The 15919-nt window shown below is 45.2% G+C and overlaps 1 protein-coding gene across 1 annotated transcript in view; it reads left to right on the top strand.

Annotated features, from left to right (window-relative positions):
* Positions 1–15919, top strand: part of GALNT11 (polypeptide N-acetylgalactosaminyltransferase 11) — a 366701-nt gene that overhangs the window by 262892 nt on the left and 87890 nt on the right. The window contains exon 9 of the mRNA XM_069211112.1: positions 5587–5805. Within this exon, the coding sequence (XP_069067213.1) occupies positions 5587–5805 (219 nt within the window). The remainder of the gene's footprint in view (positions 1–5586; positions 5806–15919) is intronic.

Below are 15919 nucleotides of genomic sequence, written 5' to 3' on the forward strand. Positions count from 1 at the left end.
AAGTAAGAAAGTCTAACAGAGGTATCAACGGAGAGGCAAAGAGAGCGATGGAATTCTTGATCAAGCCATGCCGTGTTGTTTTTGCCTTGAATGCCTCCACAAAAGGTTCAGCAGCTGGGTTGAGGAAAGAAAGACGAGAAGTGAATAAAGGGAAAGAATAAGAGAGCGTATGGCAGATTTGTTCCTCACCAGAGAAGAAGTGGTTGATGGAACCATTTATCCAAGACTGGGCGCCTTCTGCTGGTTACTCTGGTTTGATGTCCCAGTCCTTTGGGACAAATTCTCTGCTTCTCAAAAGCAAAGTGCTTTGGGTCCTTTTTTCTGATTCACCAATTAGATTTTATCTTCCCCCTCCAGTTCTTTGTTTTACCTTTGCTGTTAGGTTGAACAGTCTTTACTGATTCACCCACACCTTGTTCAGAATGGACTTTTGTCTTAAAGATGGGAAACACTTCGGGCCCAGAACTAGAGATTTTCACGGGGGCCCAGCTACCACAGAGTCCATTGAGCATAGACCATATAATTTTTCCACCGTCAGTCACATCTTGGGAGTGTCCAAGGATGCCTTAAAGTGGGGTTTACCCGCTTGTGAGCAGATATCTTTTCTTGAAACAATGGTAGGTATCAGGTTAATCCCATCCTCTGTAGGCAACCCTTTGTGCACCCTTTTGACTTAGGGCTCCCGACTTTTCTTAGTTCTCTCTTATTTGCAACTGTAAACCCCGATTAGAGTTTTCCCTCTCTTCTTTTGAACCAGTCAACACTTTCAAGATCAGCTACAAGTTCTTGGTATGGTCAGTACTTAATAAAGAATTTCTCTAGGAAGGCTGAAATGGAAGATACGATTCTCTCCAAACAAATGATTGATTCAGAGACTTGCACCTCTTGGCCTGGAGGATTGCATGACAAGTTCCCAAACAGTTCCAGGTCTGGGGTTGCTGACATTTGAGAAGTTACTGTGGAATGCTCCTATAGGCTGCTACTGAATAGTTGCAAGCCTGAGGAGCACTATTCTTCCCTGACATGCAGCACCTTAGATTAGGCACCAGATCAATATCCAGGAGGGTAATATCCTCCTTAAGGAGATTGGGTGCTTCCTCCTGATCTATTACCAAAGTTACCCCTGCTGGCATACAGAGGGGGAGAGAGGGCACAAGAGTTCTATCAGCTACTGGGACAAGAGGGACCATTTTCTCTTTGCAACAGAAAGAAAAAATCTGGTTCTTGCCCTTTAATGAATTGATATGTGCTAATTTATTCCTCAAAGGGTTAGACTCAGTTTGAACACAATCTCTTGTCAAAACCAGGCAGCATGAGCAGAGCTTCCTTGCCGTCATACTAGCCCCTTCTTCAGCCGAAACAGCCTAGCTTGCTAAGAGAGATCATTAGCTCACACGAAAATGCCCAAGGAAACATGATAGTAACACCAACTAGCGGCGTGGAACCATGGGGGATCGACACCCTCAACATTGCCCTCCATCTACCTTCCCCGCTACCTTCGGAATCTGCTTGGCGCACTTTCACTTATTGCCTGCTATGTATTCCACACATGAGCCTGGCACCAGATAAGGCGGGCTCAAGACGCCACACTCAATAACGCGTTACAGTTGTCTTTGCAAAGTGAACAGTAGTCAACATACCACAAATATTTAAATCTTTCCATTAAGCAGCTACATCTAACTGAACTATGGGGCATGAGTGTGCCGTATGAGGTCTTCAAAACAGCAACGAACAGGGCAGTGAGGTTTCAATCATGTGCGGAAGATAAAGATAAACTTAGCTCTAGATCGCATGCCTGGATAGTAATGAAACACTACCAGGCAGTAACTCCAGCACCATACTTGACCATTCATTTTCCAGCACATATAAAGCACAGACTTATGACTTTGCGTTTTGGCAAAACACCAGCACTGGCCAGTCGTCCAGCATGGAAATATACTGGCCCTAGAGAATGTAGTCTTTGCAGCACAAATAAAAAATGGATTTTATCCATTTGTTCTGCATCTGTCCTAAACTGAACAAGTTTGGTTTATCTATATTAAAGAGAACCTTCAATGAGAGAGGCATTCAGACGGGCAGGGGAGCGATAATTGCGAACCTAAACCCAGGGGACCCGCAGTTAAACTGTAAACTTGTGAGATCCTTGACAATGGCTCCATTTGATTAATCTCAATCCACGTCTTCACCAAAGTATGTAGTGTTGTGGACGAACGGCTTGAAGCCACCAAAAGAAACTGTCCCCCCACCCCCCTCCCCGGTTGAACCATTCAGACTGAATTCATGTTTAATTTTGCTTGCTCACTTGCACAAATGCAAACTAGTTTTATAACTATTAAGATTGGTTTTAAAGATAATTTATTGGTGAAGTTATAGTTCTATGCTCAGCATGAATGTTTGCACTTTTCCCGAACATATTCTCGATTTACATGTGGTTATAGCTGTCATAACTGTCATGGTTTTAATTTGAGATATTGTTATGCTTCTGTTTAACTGAAACAAAAAAGAATTGATTGATTGATTAATGCAGGGGGAAACATGATCTGAATCTGCTTGACACGTTTCAGGAAATCACCTCAACTACAGCCTTTCTTTTTATTTTCTATATATTGTCTGTGCTCTAGCTCTTTTTTTCGCTCACCCAGACTTATGAACGGCCCCTCACTCTTCTAGCTAGTGTTTATCCCTTTCTCCCATTTCTTTACTGTCTCATTTCACCTGCACTCTCACATTCTCAACCACCACAAGTTAGATTCCCTATGTTTCTGTATGTCTGTCCATCTATCATACCAACTTTTCATTCTCTGACTCCTTCTCTTGGCCATTCTCTTATTCCACAAATCCTGTTATCTATTTGAATACCCTTCTTTATCATTCTCCCTCCCATTGTTCTTCCTCTTGTTTTCCATCTCTTCTTTCCTGTCTGTCTTTCCCTTAGTTGCTCTGATTTTCCCTTCTTCATCACCCAGGCACTATTTCCCTCCCTCTGTCTTACTCTATAAATAGACCCTCTCCCTCACTCTCCTACATAGGCTATATCCTTAATTCTTTTTTTTTACATCGCATAGCCTTATTCTCCACTCTCTCAATTTCCTCTTTGAGTTTTACTTTAGTTATTTTTCCTTTTTAGAAAATTCTCCTTTTCTTCAGTTGTATTCTCATGTAGTCATCCTCATTTCTCTCTAGACCTTGAAACGTTTTGTGTCCTACACCTAGTGTTAATTTCTTTGTGTCCCATTTACTATCTTGCAGCTGTCATTAACTACTTATTTATCAAGCCTTGCCCTTTGCAGAAGACCGTTTTTGTAGACATTAAATAGATTGGTTTTACTCCAGATTAGGCATTGCCAACCTCTAAATCAAGCTGTAGACTGCTGGAATGTCAGAATTAAGAAATGGTGGGTCTGAGGCCTTATTACAACCTTGCTTTATTATTACTGACCAGGAAACTTCTAACATCATCTTCTCCATCCATCCTTCACTTTGTCATTCACTATTGTTTTTCTCCGTTTACCACTGCCCTTTTCTCCATTTTTGCCTCTTATCCTTCCCTTTCTTTACCAATGAGTTGTTCCACCTTTCTCTTCACTTAATCTTTCCTCACTTCATCTTTTTTCTTGGCCCTTTTCCTCTCTCCTTTTTCCTTTCTCTCATTTTTCCTTTCTCTCATTCCCTCTATGTGCTTATCTGCAATTAATTCCCTCCTCTTTAGCCTCTTCCTACCCCTCAATTATTTCTCCTTCTTTCTTCTCCCTTTCTCCATTTGTCTCCACTCCCCCACTTGGCCTCTCATTTCCTTTTGCCTTTCGCTCTTTTTCCCTCTCTCTCGCTCTCATTTCTTTCCTTGTCTCTGCACTTACCGCTCCTTTTGCCACAAAATTGGGGAGAGGGTGAATTCATGTTTTCACTGCAGCATTGTCAAAAGCGCACTTTATTTTTCATAGTCAGATTTTTCTTTAAATGTAAAGTTATTTCAGTTGGTGATTTTTGTCTGAAGTTACATTGCAGACTAGAACACTGACAGATAGTATTCCACTGCCTCTATGGAGAGTGTGCTTGATTTCAAGTACATGACTGTACTCGTTTCAAAAGACAGACCTAGGCCTTCGTGCTCGTGCTTGATTAGTTTGAGGCTGGGGACTAAGATCCAAAATCCAGTATACCAGATACTTTGCAGTCGGTCGCTAAGGCTATGGAAACACAACAGTACGCTATGTAGGGGGTATTCCTTCCCCGACAAAACAAAATACATACGTAACAAATCTTAACTGAAACTTCAGTGTGTATGTGTGTGAGATTTATTTTCCTTTGGACACTTCTAGTGAGATGAACGTCTGCAGAACTTGATTACACAATTCAGGATATGTAATTTGCTGACCTTAGGTCTGCAGGAAAATGTATGAATCTCTCCTAAATTGTATATAGTTAATCCCTATTTTTCTGACCTCACCCCTATTGTGCGTACAATGGAATGGTCACATTTTAGGAAGTCGCTCAATACTGATAGCCTCTATTTTTGTGGGGCCACATATGAATATGTCATAATATGTTTTGTGGTATATTAGCATGGAAACTGGTTTGTTAATTCTTTTTAGACAACCTTAGTGTTTTGAATTGGCAAAATTACTGTGATAATTTTCAGCTTATTAATACATTATCACAGTGCTGATATACACTGTTGTTCGTACCTTAGTGTTTTTTTTTTGTTTGATACATGTGTGTATTGCTACAGTGATGGTGAGCCATACCAGATCGTATATAGTTGCATTAGAATTAAAAATACAATAAAGTAACTTGGAAAGGTGATAAGTTAAAAAAAAAACACAAACAAGCAGCTACCTTTCAAATCACACTCTTGCTTCAATAGCACTACTCATTTCTCATTAAACACCGGATTGTAAAAATAACATTTCTCTATTAATGTTTAGTGTGGTTTATACACAACATTTACAGTAATGTGGCCCGGGTATGCCCCACTATTTTGCATACTTCATATCACATGACAACTATTGTGCATAGTACATAGTCCTAACCACTATATTGCAATATACATATGGGTAAATATATAAAATAATTATAATAATTAATAGCATTAGGTTGAGGTACAAATAATAGCAATATACTTACCATGACGATATAGTGGTAAGCAATATAATTGTAGGTTGATATTATTGACCTTGCTATAGCATCAAAACAACATGACCTTCCAGGCGTGGCGTGCTAGTAGGATCTTGTGGACAAATCGACCTGCATAGGCCTCATGTAAATTGAAGGATTAGAAGACCATTTTTAAATATATCAGACCTTGTGCAAAGGAAAACTCAATTAATAATTTGGTATGGTACTCAAAGACATGATCCGTCATCTGCCTGCACAACAGAGCACCCCAGTACTAAATGGAATGTGACTGAATTAGATGCTTTGTTGAAACAGTGAAGATCTTATATCCTTTCTTGAAACATAACGCCAGACGATAAAGATTACGTTTATGTTGGTAGGTAATTAGCATACCCACATAGATTGTCACTGACTGTAGTATACAATATGCCCTTCCCTTAAATTAACATGTTGTTTTCCTTTTTAATTTAGGAGCAGTATTTTAGGCTGAGGCCTGAGCTACGGGGAAAGGATTTTGGAGATATAAGTGAACGCCTGGCACTGAGAACTAGACTGAACTGCAAGTCTTTTAAGTGGTACTTAGACAATATCTACCCAGAGATGCAAATATCTGGGCCCAATGCCAAAGCACAGCAACCTGTTTTTGTCAACAGAGGAGCAAAACGACCAAAGATAATGCAGCGTGGAAGGGTAAGCACAGAATCTGCCTCTCCTGCAAAATGATTCAGTTGGTCTGTAAAGTATTTATGAAGATCCTGTCCCTTTGTACATCATTGTACTGCATAATAAAGTATATTGCGTTCTAGAAATATTTTCAAGTGCATGATTTTTCTCTGCATTGTGGTTGCAAAAATCAGTGAACTAAATATAACTAACCCCACTAACAGTATGTCAACTGCGTGTACAAAACAGGTGAAGGCGTGGTTATGATCCACAAGTACTCTTTGGCTTGCATGATCCAAGGTCATAAATCACTCAATTCAACCTCATCTACAGACTTCATCACCAGTTACATACATTAATTCCTCCTACAACCTCTACTGAAAGACACACCAATCACCCACCTTAGTCAGCTTGAGCCACCTAAGCAGCACTGATTAAAGGACTTCCTCCATGAGCGCAGTGGAGCAAAACCTAACCACTATCGCCACCCCCAGTGAAGAAACCAGATACATTATCATGTAGACTCCACGAAAAAGGAAAACCTCAAGATACACCACCTATCTCCTTCAAAGCATTGAATCTGAATAGGCAGAAACTCTGCCTCCGGCACACCAAAGACTACTCGAAGAGTGATAGTGTGGCCCACAAATCAGAAATTACAAAGGGCACCTTATGCCGACAGCCTGATCGAACTGAAAGAACAGTGGTCCTCAAGAAAAAAATATATTGTAACAGCTAAATCCATTGATTAGACAACCTAAATTGCAGACGCCTTCAGTTGACGTAAAGCCCCGAGTAAAGCCTTGAGACAGTGTTTCAACTCCATGGAAAAATCTCTCCATATACCTTACCTACGACAAGTGTCAAGAATTTTGAATGTTCCATGTTCCTCACTTTGTGGTATCTAGACTGATATGGTGCTCAGAGGTTGATATTTTCAATTAATGCCTTACTCTGTTCAGACCCTTTTTTGATTACTTTGCCAACCTACAGGTGGTTTTCAGACTGGTCAATAATTTAGAGTTTATTTGTATCAACGTACATTTTTGTTGAACAATTGATTTATCTCTCCTGTTTTTAACACTTATGGAATGGTGCCCAGCCTGGGAGTGAGTTTGCTTTGAAGACTTTGATATATATCAATTGTGTGATGGCATTGTGGTAATTTTTTGACTACTTTTGTTAATTGTTCTTCGGCAATGGATAAGTTCTCCCTGCTCACTGTGCCTCTGGAACCATGTTGTTCATATATCTGATAAGCCGTAATAAGGGAAAAACTGGTCCTGGGTTGCTTGTGTTCTAGTTCAGGTGGACCTGGCCTGGCAGTTCGGGATGGGCTGTTCTGTTGGAGCACGGTCAAGACTGATTTGCATATGTCTAGGCCAAACTGAGGTGGCATCATGGGCCAAAAGCAATACATTGGGATGCATCCCCATGCAATTGCCAGTGCCTTCCATCCATCAACTTGTTTTTGTTGCCCTAAGTGTGATTGGTATACCCAGAAGTGGGTCCAGTGCTCACTGTGCCACTGTAACCAATCTGTATCTGGCTGATAAACCCTAATAAGGGCAAAACCAATCCGTGGTTGCTTGTGTTCTGGTTCAGGGAAGGCCTGGCCTGGCAGTTAGGTTGAACTGTCCCATTGGAGCAGGGTCGAGACTGATTTGCATATCACTGGGCGTAATCTCAGATGGAATGATGGGTGAAAAATTATGGATTGGTACATGGCCCGAGAAATTGCCGGTGGCATAAGTGAATTCAAGCATTCCATCCATGATCTTGTTTTTGTTGCCCTAAGTGTGACGGGTATGCCCAGATGTGGGTCCTGTACTCACTGTGCCACTGGGACTGAGTTATACCTGCTGATGAGCATTAATAAGAGAGACAATCAGACCAAAGTTGTCGTTCCCGTTTAGGGAGAAGCTGGCCTGGCAGATTGAGCTGGACTTTTCCCACTGAAACAGGGTCAAGACTGATTTGCATATGGCTAGGTCCAAACTGAGGTGGTATGATGTAGGAAAGTAGCCTCTTTTTAGCCTGGTTACCCCCACCGTTTGCCTGTTTGTCAGTGTGCTTGACTGTGTTCACTGGGATCCCGCTAACCAGGACCCAAATGATTATGTTCTCTCCCTTCTAACTTGATACCTTGTACCATTTTCACCCCACATTTGGCATACTGATGCCCCTATGTGAGTCCCTAGTATATGGTACTCAGGGCATTTGGGTACCAGGGGATCACTATGGGCTGCAGCATGTATTATGTCACCCATAGAGAGACTATGCAAAGTGTTCTGCAGGCCTGCTATTGCAGTCTGCGTGAAAGGGTGCATGCACCCTTTTCACTACAGGTCACTGCATCAGGTCACTGTAGGTCACCCCTTTTGGCAGGCCCTCCTAGCCCAGAGGGAAGGGTGCAAGTACCTGTGTGTCAAGGCACCCCTGCGCTAGCAAAGGTGCCCCCACAAACTCCGGTTCCATTTTCCTGGACTTCGTGAGTGCAGGGACGCCATTTTATGCGTGTACTGGACATGGTAACTCTGAACCTAGGCATGTTTGGTATCAAACATGTCGGACTCATACCCCAATACTGTTGTCAGTATTGGAAGTATGATTCAAGGCACTCTGGGGGCTCTTTAGAGGACCACCCAGCATTGCTACCACCGGTCCTCTAGGGTTTTACAGGCAGCCCAACCTGCTACCACCTCTCAGACAGGTTTCTGCCCTCCTACTGCTTGATATGATCAAGCTCAGGAAGGAAGAACAAAGGATTTCCTTTGAGAGAGGGAGGTAACACCCTCTCCCTTTGGAAATAGGTGTGACTGGCTTGGGAGGGGTCGCCTCCCCAGGCCACTGGTATGCTTTAAAGGGCACATTTGGTGCCCCTGTGCATAAACCAGTCCACACCAGTTCAGGGACTCCCAGTCCGTGGTCTTGCGCAAAACGGGACAATGGAAAGGGGAGTGACCTCTCCCCTGTCCATCATCACCCCAGGGGTGGTGCCTAGAGCTCCTCCATAAGGTCCCTGGGTTCTGACATCTTGAATCCAAGGATGGTAGGGAACTCTGGGAGCATCTGAGTGGCCAGGCCAGGCCGGTGACGTTAGAGCCCCCTCCTGATAGGTGGTCACCTGGCTAGGTTACCAAGCCCCCTCTCAGAGCTGTTTAGGGTCTTCCACTGGGGTGGGTCCTCAGATTCAGCATGCAAGATTCCAGCAGGATTCCTCTGCAACCTCTGCTTCTACTTCTGGCCTCCGGAACTGAGACTGGACCCTCCCAAGACTCGACAATCTGCCTCCAAGAAGAAGAACTCTTCTGCAACATTATTTCCAGGGCTCCTGCCAGCTACTGCAACATTCCCACTGTCTGTGCATCCACTGAAGGCTGCGTGTCTTCAGACTGCACAAGAAGAAAGAAGGAATCTCCCTTGGAGTGAAGGAGTGCCTCCCCTGCAACTGCAGGCACCTGTTGAAACGATGACCGGCTGCATGTATCTTCCCTCATCCTGAGTGGCATGGATCCTGCATCACAGGTGGTGGTCTGGAGTAGACCTCTTGGTCCTCTCCGCCAGCCTTCCACCTTTGGTGGAGGTAAGTCCTTGTCTTCCCACACAGAACAGTACCTACCCCTGTGCCCCACCTACCTTGCAGCTGCCAAGGCTCGTTTGCATCTCCTCCAAGAGAACTTCAGGCTACGTTTAGCTCTATCCATCAGCACTCTTTACTTCAATGCACAGCCCTCTGTGTGGTTCTCCTGCAGCGTGTGACCCTTCTTCTGTGTGCTCCTTCTGCCACTTCTGTGTCCCCGTCCTGTGGGACTCCTGTGGGTGCTGCCTTTGCCCTTGTGGGCCCTCTCTGTCGCTGAGGGTCCCCTCTTCTCCGGCTCCTGGGCTACAGTGCTGACCTTCTTCTCATCACCTTAGACCAACTCCTGCAACCACTGTTGTGTGGATTGTAGCTCCTACTCCTCCTGGACTCCACTGTGACTTTTGGACTTGGTCCCCTCTCTTCACAGGTCTTCCTCTCCAGGGATCCACCGCTGGTTTCTTGCAGTCTTGTCTGGGTGACGTCTTTTCTTCTTTTCCTTCCTTTTTTGAATGGTTTGGTGAAGTTCCAATGATTTACCCTTGCTTTCCTGGTCGCTGGAGGGTACGGTGTTACTTACCTCTGTGGTTTTCGAGTACTCCCAGCTCCCCTCTATATTCCTCTTACCTAGGTGGGGGGGTCCTGTGTTCGCCTTCCATTTTTTTAGTACATGGTTTGGATATGGTTTGGGCTCCCCCTAGGGTCACTATTGGTTACCTACATTTGCACTGTTTTCTAACCTTTTCTGTGCCTATTGCTGTTTACTAGTGTACATAGTTAGTGTATTACTTACCTCGTATTGGAGGGTTGTCTCTCTAGTACTTTTTGGCATTGTGTCACTAAAATGAAGTACCTTTATTTTTGTAATACTGAGGCCCTGATTTATACTTTTTGGTGCAAAACTGCACTAACACAGTTTTGCACCAAAAAGTTTAGCACCAGCTTGCACCATTTCTGTGCAAAAGCCAGGCACCATTTGGAATGGTGCAAGCCGGTGCAAAGGGTAGGCCAGTGTTAAAAAGAATGACATTAGTCGGGTGGGGCTGGCGGTATGGAAGAAGGGGGTTTTGCACCAAAAAATGACGCTAGGCAGGTTTGAGTGAAAAACAAATGACTCTAACCTGCCTAGAGTCATTTTCTGGCACAAAACCATCCATACCACATGACTCCTGTCTTAGAAAATACAGGAGTCATGCCCACCACCCCAATGGCCAGTACAGGGGACCTGTGCCATGTATGGGGGCCCATTTCAGGGCTATGGCACTTTGAAAAAAAATCCCCATCCTCCGCTGTCCCTCGGGTGGGGGTATGGGTGTCTCTGTGCCCTGGGGAGGGCACCTGTGGGCTTATTCCATGGTGTTCCACCATGGAAATAGGCCCACAGGTTCCCTAACGCCTGCCCTGACCTAGGCATTAAACATGAGCACCATTTTTGCACAGGAGTATAAATATGGCGTTAAGGCCATAGAGAAATGTTTTGCACGGGAACGTCTACCTTGCATCTCAGTAAGGCAAGGTAGGTTTCCACATCCCAAAAATGACTTTAACTCCATAAATGTGGCACTAGACAGGTCTAGCGCCAAAGTATAAATATGGAGTTAGTTTTGCACCGAATTAGAGTTAAAAAAGTTACGCTAATTTGGTGCAAACAGAGTATAAATATGCCCCTGAGTGTTTTCTTTCATGTGTGTAAGTGCTGTGGTATTGCATGAGCTTTGAATGTCTCCTTGATAAGCCTTGGCTGCTCATCCACAACTACCTCTAGAGAGCCTGGCTTCTAGACACTGCCTACAATCCACTAATAAGGGATACCTCAACCTGGTATAAGGTGTTCGTACCTTGGGAACCCACCACACGCCAGGCCAGCTTCCCACATTGGTAGTGCAGCAATGGGATAAGCACTTGCAATTGCCTTACCACTCAATCACTTAGTACTTTCACAGGAAAGACCACTTACTAGCTAGGGGTCTACACTAGTCTCTTGGGTTTGGGTAAGAGAAGTGTCTAGGCATAACCCTTACTCCAAACTTCTTTTTTCGGGGGACATAGAGTAGTTAGGGATCCTACACCACTCTAGCTTGCTGACATGTCTTCAGCAGAGCACACAGCTCAGGTCATGGAGTATCCTTATGAGCAAATGACCTTCCAAGAGCTTATGGAGTTGTGGGCAGAAAGAAAGCTGAAGGCTGGGAGAAATCCCAACAAGATTCTACTTCTAGGCCTGCACCTCCAGGATGACCAGGAACATGCTGGTAGCCAGGAGAAGGAGGCGGAGGAGGAGGATGATGAAGTAGACACTGCCCCCCCCCCCCCATGCTAGAAAAAGAAAAGTTAGCTACTGAGGTGGGTCAGGATACACCCAGGGAGGATCAGGAAAAGCATAGGAACACCCACAGTCCTGCTAGGAGCACTGTCAGTAGTGTAAAAGGGGGCCATAGCAGTAGGTCCACCTTTGTCCCTAGAGCCCTAGAGGGCTGGTTCAGAGGCTTCCTCAGAATAGGAATAGATCCTCCTCTGCCCACTCCCACATCTCCTGAGCATCTGGGGAGAGCCACTGCACAACTCCAGGAGATTTTCTAGATAGGGAACTCATGCAACTGAGACTGGAGGAGGCCAAGCTGCGGCTGCAGCAGCAAAAGCTAGCCCTAGACAGGGAGGCCTTGGCAGTGGAGAGAGAGAGAGGCAGGGGTTGTGGTTAGTACCCCATGGTGGCAGCAGCAACATTGGTTTCAGGGAGGCTAGGGCCAGGGGTGACATTTGATTCCAGTTCCCCATCCAAGGTGGGGAACGACATTCACAAGTGGTTCTCTGCTCTGGAGAGGGCCTGTAAAGTACAAAGGGTCTTCCAGAGACAGTGGGCTGTTATCCCTTGGCTCTCCTTCTCTGACAAGGGTAGGGATAGACTACTCACTGTCAGGGAAGAAGATGCTGATATTTACACAGTTTTGAAGTTTGCTCTTTTAGATGGTTTTGGTCTTACCATTGAACAATCCAGAATAAAGTTCAGGGAGACCAAGAAAGAGTGCTCCCAGGATTGGGTTGATTTTGTGGATTGCTCTGTGAAGGTTTTGGAAGGCTGGTTACATGGTAGCAAAGTCAGTGACTATGAGGGTGTATACTATCTTATTCTGAGAGAGCATATGCTTAATAATTGTGTGTCTGATTTGTTGCACCAGTACTTGGTTGACTCGGATCTGACCTCTCCCCAAGAATTGCGAAAGAAGGCAAACAAATGGGTCAGAACAAGGGTGAGCAGAAAAAGCCCACACAGGGGTGACAAAGACAAGAAAAAGGAAGCAGGTAAGTCTCAGGAGAAGGGTGGGGACAAAAACAAACCTAAAGAGTCTTCACCAGGCCCACAAAATTCCTCTAGGGTGGGTCCAAAACCTCTTCCTCCACAACAAAAAGCCTCGGTACTATGTTTGCAAAAACAAAGGCCATATGTCAGGGGACAGCTCCTGTCCTAAGAAAAGCACCAAGCCATCCACCACTACCACCCCCACCTCTACCACTAGTGCCCCTAGTAGTAGCAGTAGTGGTGGGTCTGGTAGCAATAGCCAGTCCAAGGGTGTAGCTTGGCTCACTTTATGAAGTGTAGTGGGGGATGGTTTAGTCAGGGAGACTACTGAGGATGTTTCAGTCTCAGATGGGGGCATTGATATTGCCACTCTTGCTGCCTGTCCCCTTAATATGGGTAAGTACAGGCATCTGCCCTTGATAAATGGTGTTCAGGCAGAAGCCTTCAGGGACACAGGTGCCAGTGTCACTGTGGTGACTGAAAAACTGGTATCTCCTGAGCAACACCTACTTGGTCATCAATACCAAGTGACTGACGCCCACAACAATACTGTGTGCCACCCCATGGCAGTTGTTGATTTCAGCTGGGGGAGGTTACTGGTCCTAAAAAAGTTGTAGTGTCCACAGACTTACCTGTAGAGTGTCTACTAGGGAACGACTTGGAGTCTTCAGCTTGAGCTGAAGTAGAGTTGGAGTCCCATGCAGCAATGCTAAGCATATTGTTGCTTTAACTAGGACACATGCCAAAAAGCAAAAGGAAACTTGGGGCCTGAAATAATGGCCCAAGAGGCCCCTAAAGCCAAGGGTAGAAAGGGTAAAAAGTTGCCCCCACCATCCAGTGAGGATTCCCTATTTGAGGCGGAGGAATCCACTTCCCTGCCAGAACCTACACCTGAAGAGTGGAAAGTTGACACAGCTTAACTCTTAGGTGCAGGGGGGCCTGCCAGGGAGGAATTCAGTATGGCACAGAAAACCTGTCCCACACTGGAAGGGTTGAGGCAGCAAGCTGTCCTCCAAGAAGCAGGGGATGTCAGTGGTCCCCACATGGTGTATTGGGAAGGCAACCTCTCATACTCAGAGCCAAAGGAACCAAAACCTGTAGCCACCAGAAGATTGGTAGTACCTCTGCAGTATAGACAATTTTTGTTGACCCCTGCCCATGACATACCCCTGGCAGGTCACTTGGAGCAAAGCAAGACTTGGGACAGACTTGTCCCACACTTTCACTGGGCCCATATGTCTGAAGATACTAAGGAGTTTTTTCGCTCCTGTGGCACCTGTCAAGACAGTGGCAAGACCGGTGGCATTCCAAAGGCCCACTTAGTTCCACTTGCAGTGGTTGGGATTCCCTTTGAGAGGTTTGTGGTGGATATTGTTGGCCTCCTAGACCCGCCCACTGCCTCTAGAAACAGACTTGTACTGGTGGTGGACAATGCCACCAGGTATCCAGAGGCTTTACCTCTAAGGACCACTACAGCTCCTGCAGTGGCAAAAGTCCTCCTGGGAATTTTCTCCAGAGTGAGCTTCCCAAAGAGGGGATATCAGACAGAGGTCCACACTTTGTCTGCATACCTTAAGACCATGTGGAAGGAATGTGGTGTAACTTACAAGTTCACCACCTCAAAACCAATGGTTTGGTAGAGAGGTTTAATAATACTCTCATTAGCATGATCACGGGACTGTCTGAAAAACTCAGAAGGAGATGGGATGTCCTACTGCCATGCCTCCTGTTTGCCTAAAGGGAGTTTCCTGAGAAGCGAGTGGGCTACAGCCCCTTTGAACTTCTGTTTGGACACCCTGTTGGGTTCCACTTGCTCTTGTAATAGAAGGCTCGGAGCAACCTCTCAAGCCCCCTAAACAAGACATTATGGATTATATACTTGGCCTCAGATCCAGAAAGGCTGAGTACGTGAAAAAGGCCACTAAAAACCTCCAGGCCAGCCAGTAACCTCGGAAGCAGTGGAATGACCAGAATGCTGTCCTAACCGTTTACCAGCCAGGGCAGAAAGTGTGGCTCCCAGGGCACTCCAACACAAGTGGAGTGGTTCTCACACTATAGTGGAGAAAAAGGGTGAGGTCCCCTAGTTAGTTGACCTAGGTATTCCCAGAAGCCCCCTAATGGTGCTTCATGTTAACCGCCTTAAACCCTACTATGACAGGGCTGATATGACCCTGCTCATGGCCACTGATGAGGGATAGGAAGAAGAGAGTGACCCTCTCCCTGACCTCTTCTCCAACACTGTAGCTGATGTCTCAGTAGATGGGGTTGTCCTAGCAGAGTGTCTTTTTGAATCTCAGAAAGAAGACTGCAGGAACCTCCTACAGTAGTTCTCAGAACTCTTTTCTCTGACACCTGGTCAGACAACAGGGGACAGTGTGCCTATGAAAAGTAAATTTTACAGGCAACCTGACCATGTTAGAGATTGCATCAAAGCAGAAGTGCAAAAGATGCTGGACCTAGGATTTATTTAGTACTCTGACAGCCCCTGTGCTAGCCCAGTGGTGCTGGTACCAAACCCTCACTCTTAAAACGGGAAAAGATAGATGGAGTTCTGTGTTGATTACAGAGGGCTCAACATTGTCACAAAAACCAATGCTCATCCTATCCCTAGGGCAGATGAGCTCATAGATACACTGGCATCTGACAAATATCTTAGCACATTTGATCTGACTGCAGGCTATTGGCAGATCAAGTTATCAGATGATGCGAAAGCAAAAACTGCATTTTCAACCACTGGAAGGCATTATCGCTTTACAGTGATGCCCTTTGGTTTGAAAATGCAACTGCCACTTTTCAGAGGCTGGTGAGTACAGTCGTCCAAGGATTGGAAGCCTGTAGTGCAGCTTATCTAGACAATATAGCTGTCTTTAGCTCCACCTGGGAGGCTCTGCAAAAAGCAGGGCTCACTATAAAGGCCTTTAAGTGCCAGATAGGGCAGGGGAAGATTGTGTATCTGGGCCACCTGGTATTTGGAGGCCAGATCCACTACAAGGGAAGATCCAAACTATTTTTGATTGGACTCCCCCTCCTACACAAACCAAAGTGAGAGCCTTCTTAGTTCTCATTGGGTACTGCAGGAGGTTCATTAAGAACTATGGCTCCAATGTAGCCCATCTAATAAGATGCCAGAGAAAGTTTTATGGACATGCTAGCTGTCAAAAAGCTTTTGAGGACCTCAAACAGGCCATGTGCTCTGCACCTGTGTTAAAAAGCCCTGCCTAATCCAGGAAGTTCATGGTACAAACAGATGCTTCAGAGGTAGG

The sequence above is a fragment of the Pleurodeles waltl genome, chromosome 10, assembly GCF_031143425.1.
Source record: "Pleurodeles waltl isolate 20211129_DDA chromosome 10, aPleWal1.hap1.20221129, whole genome shotgun sequence".
NCBI lineage: Eukaryota > Metazoa > Chordata > Amphibia > Caudata > Salamandridae > Pleurodeles > Pleurodeles waltl.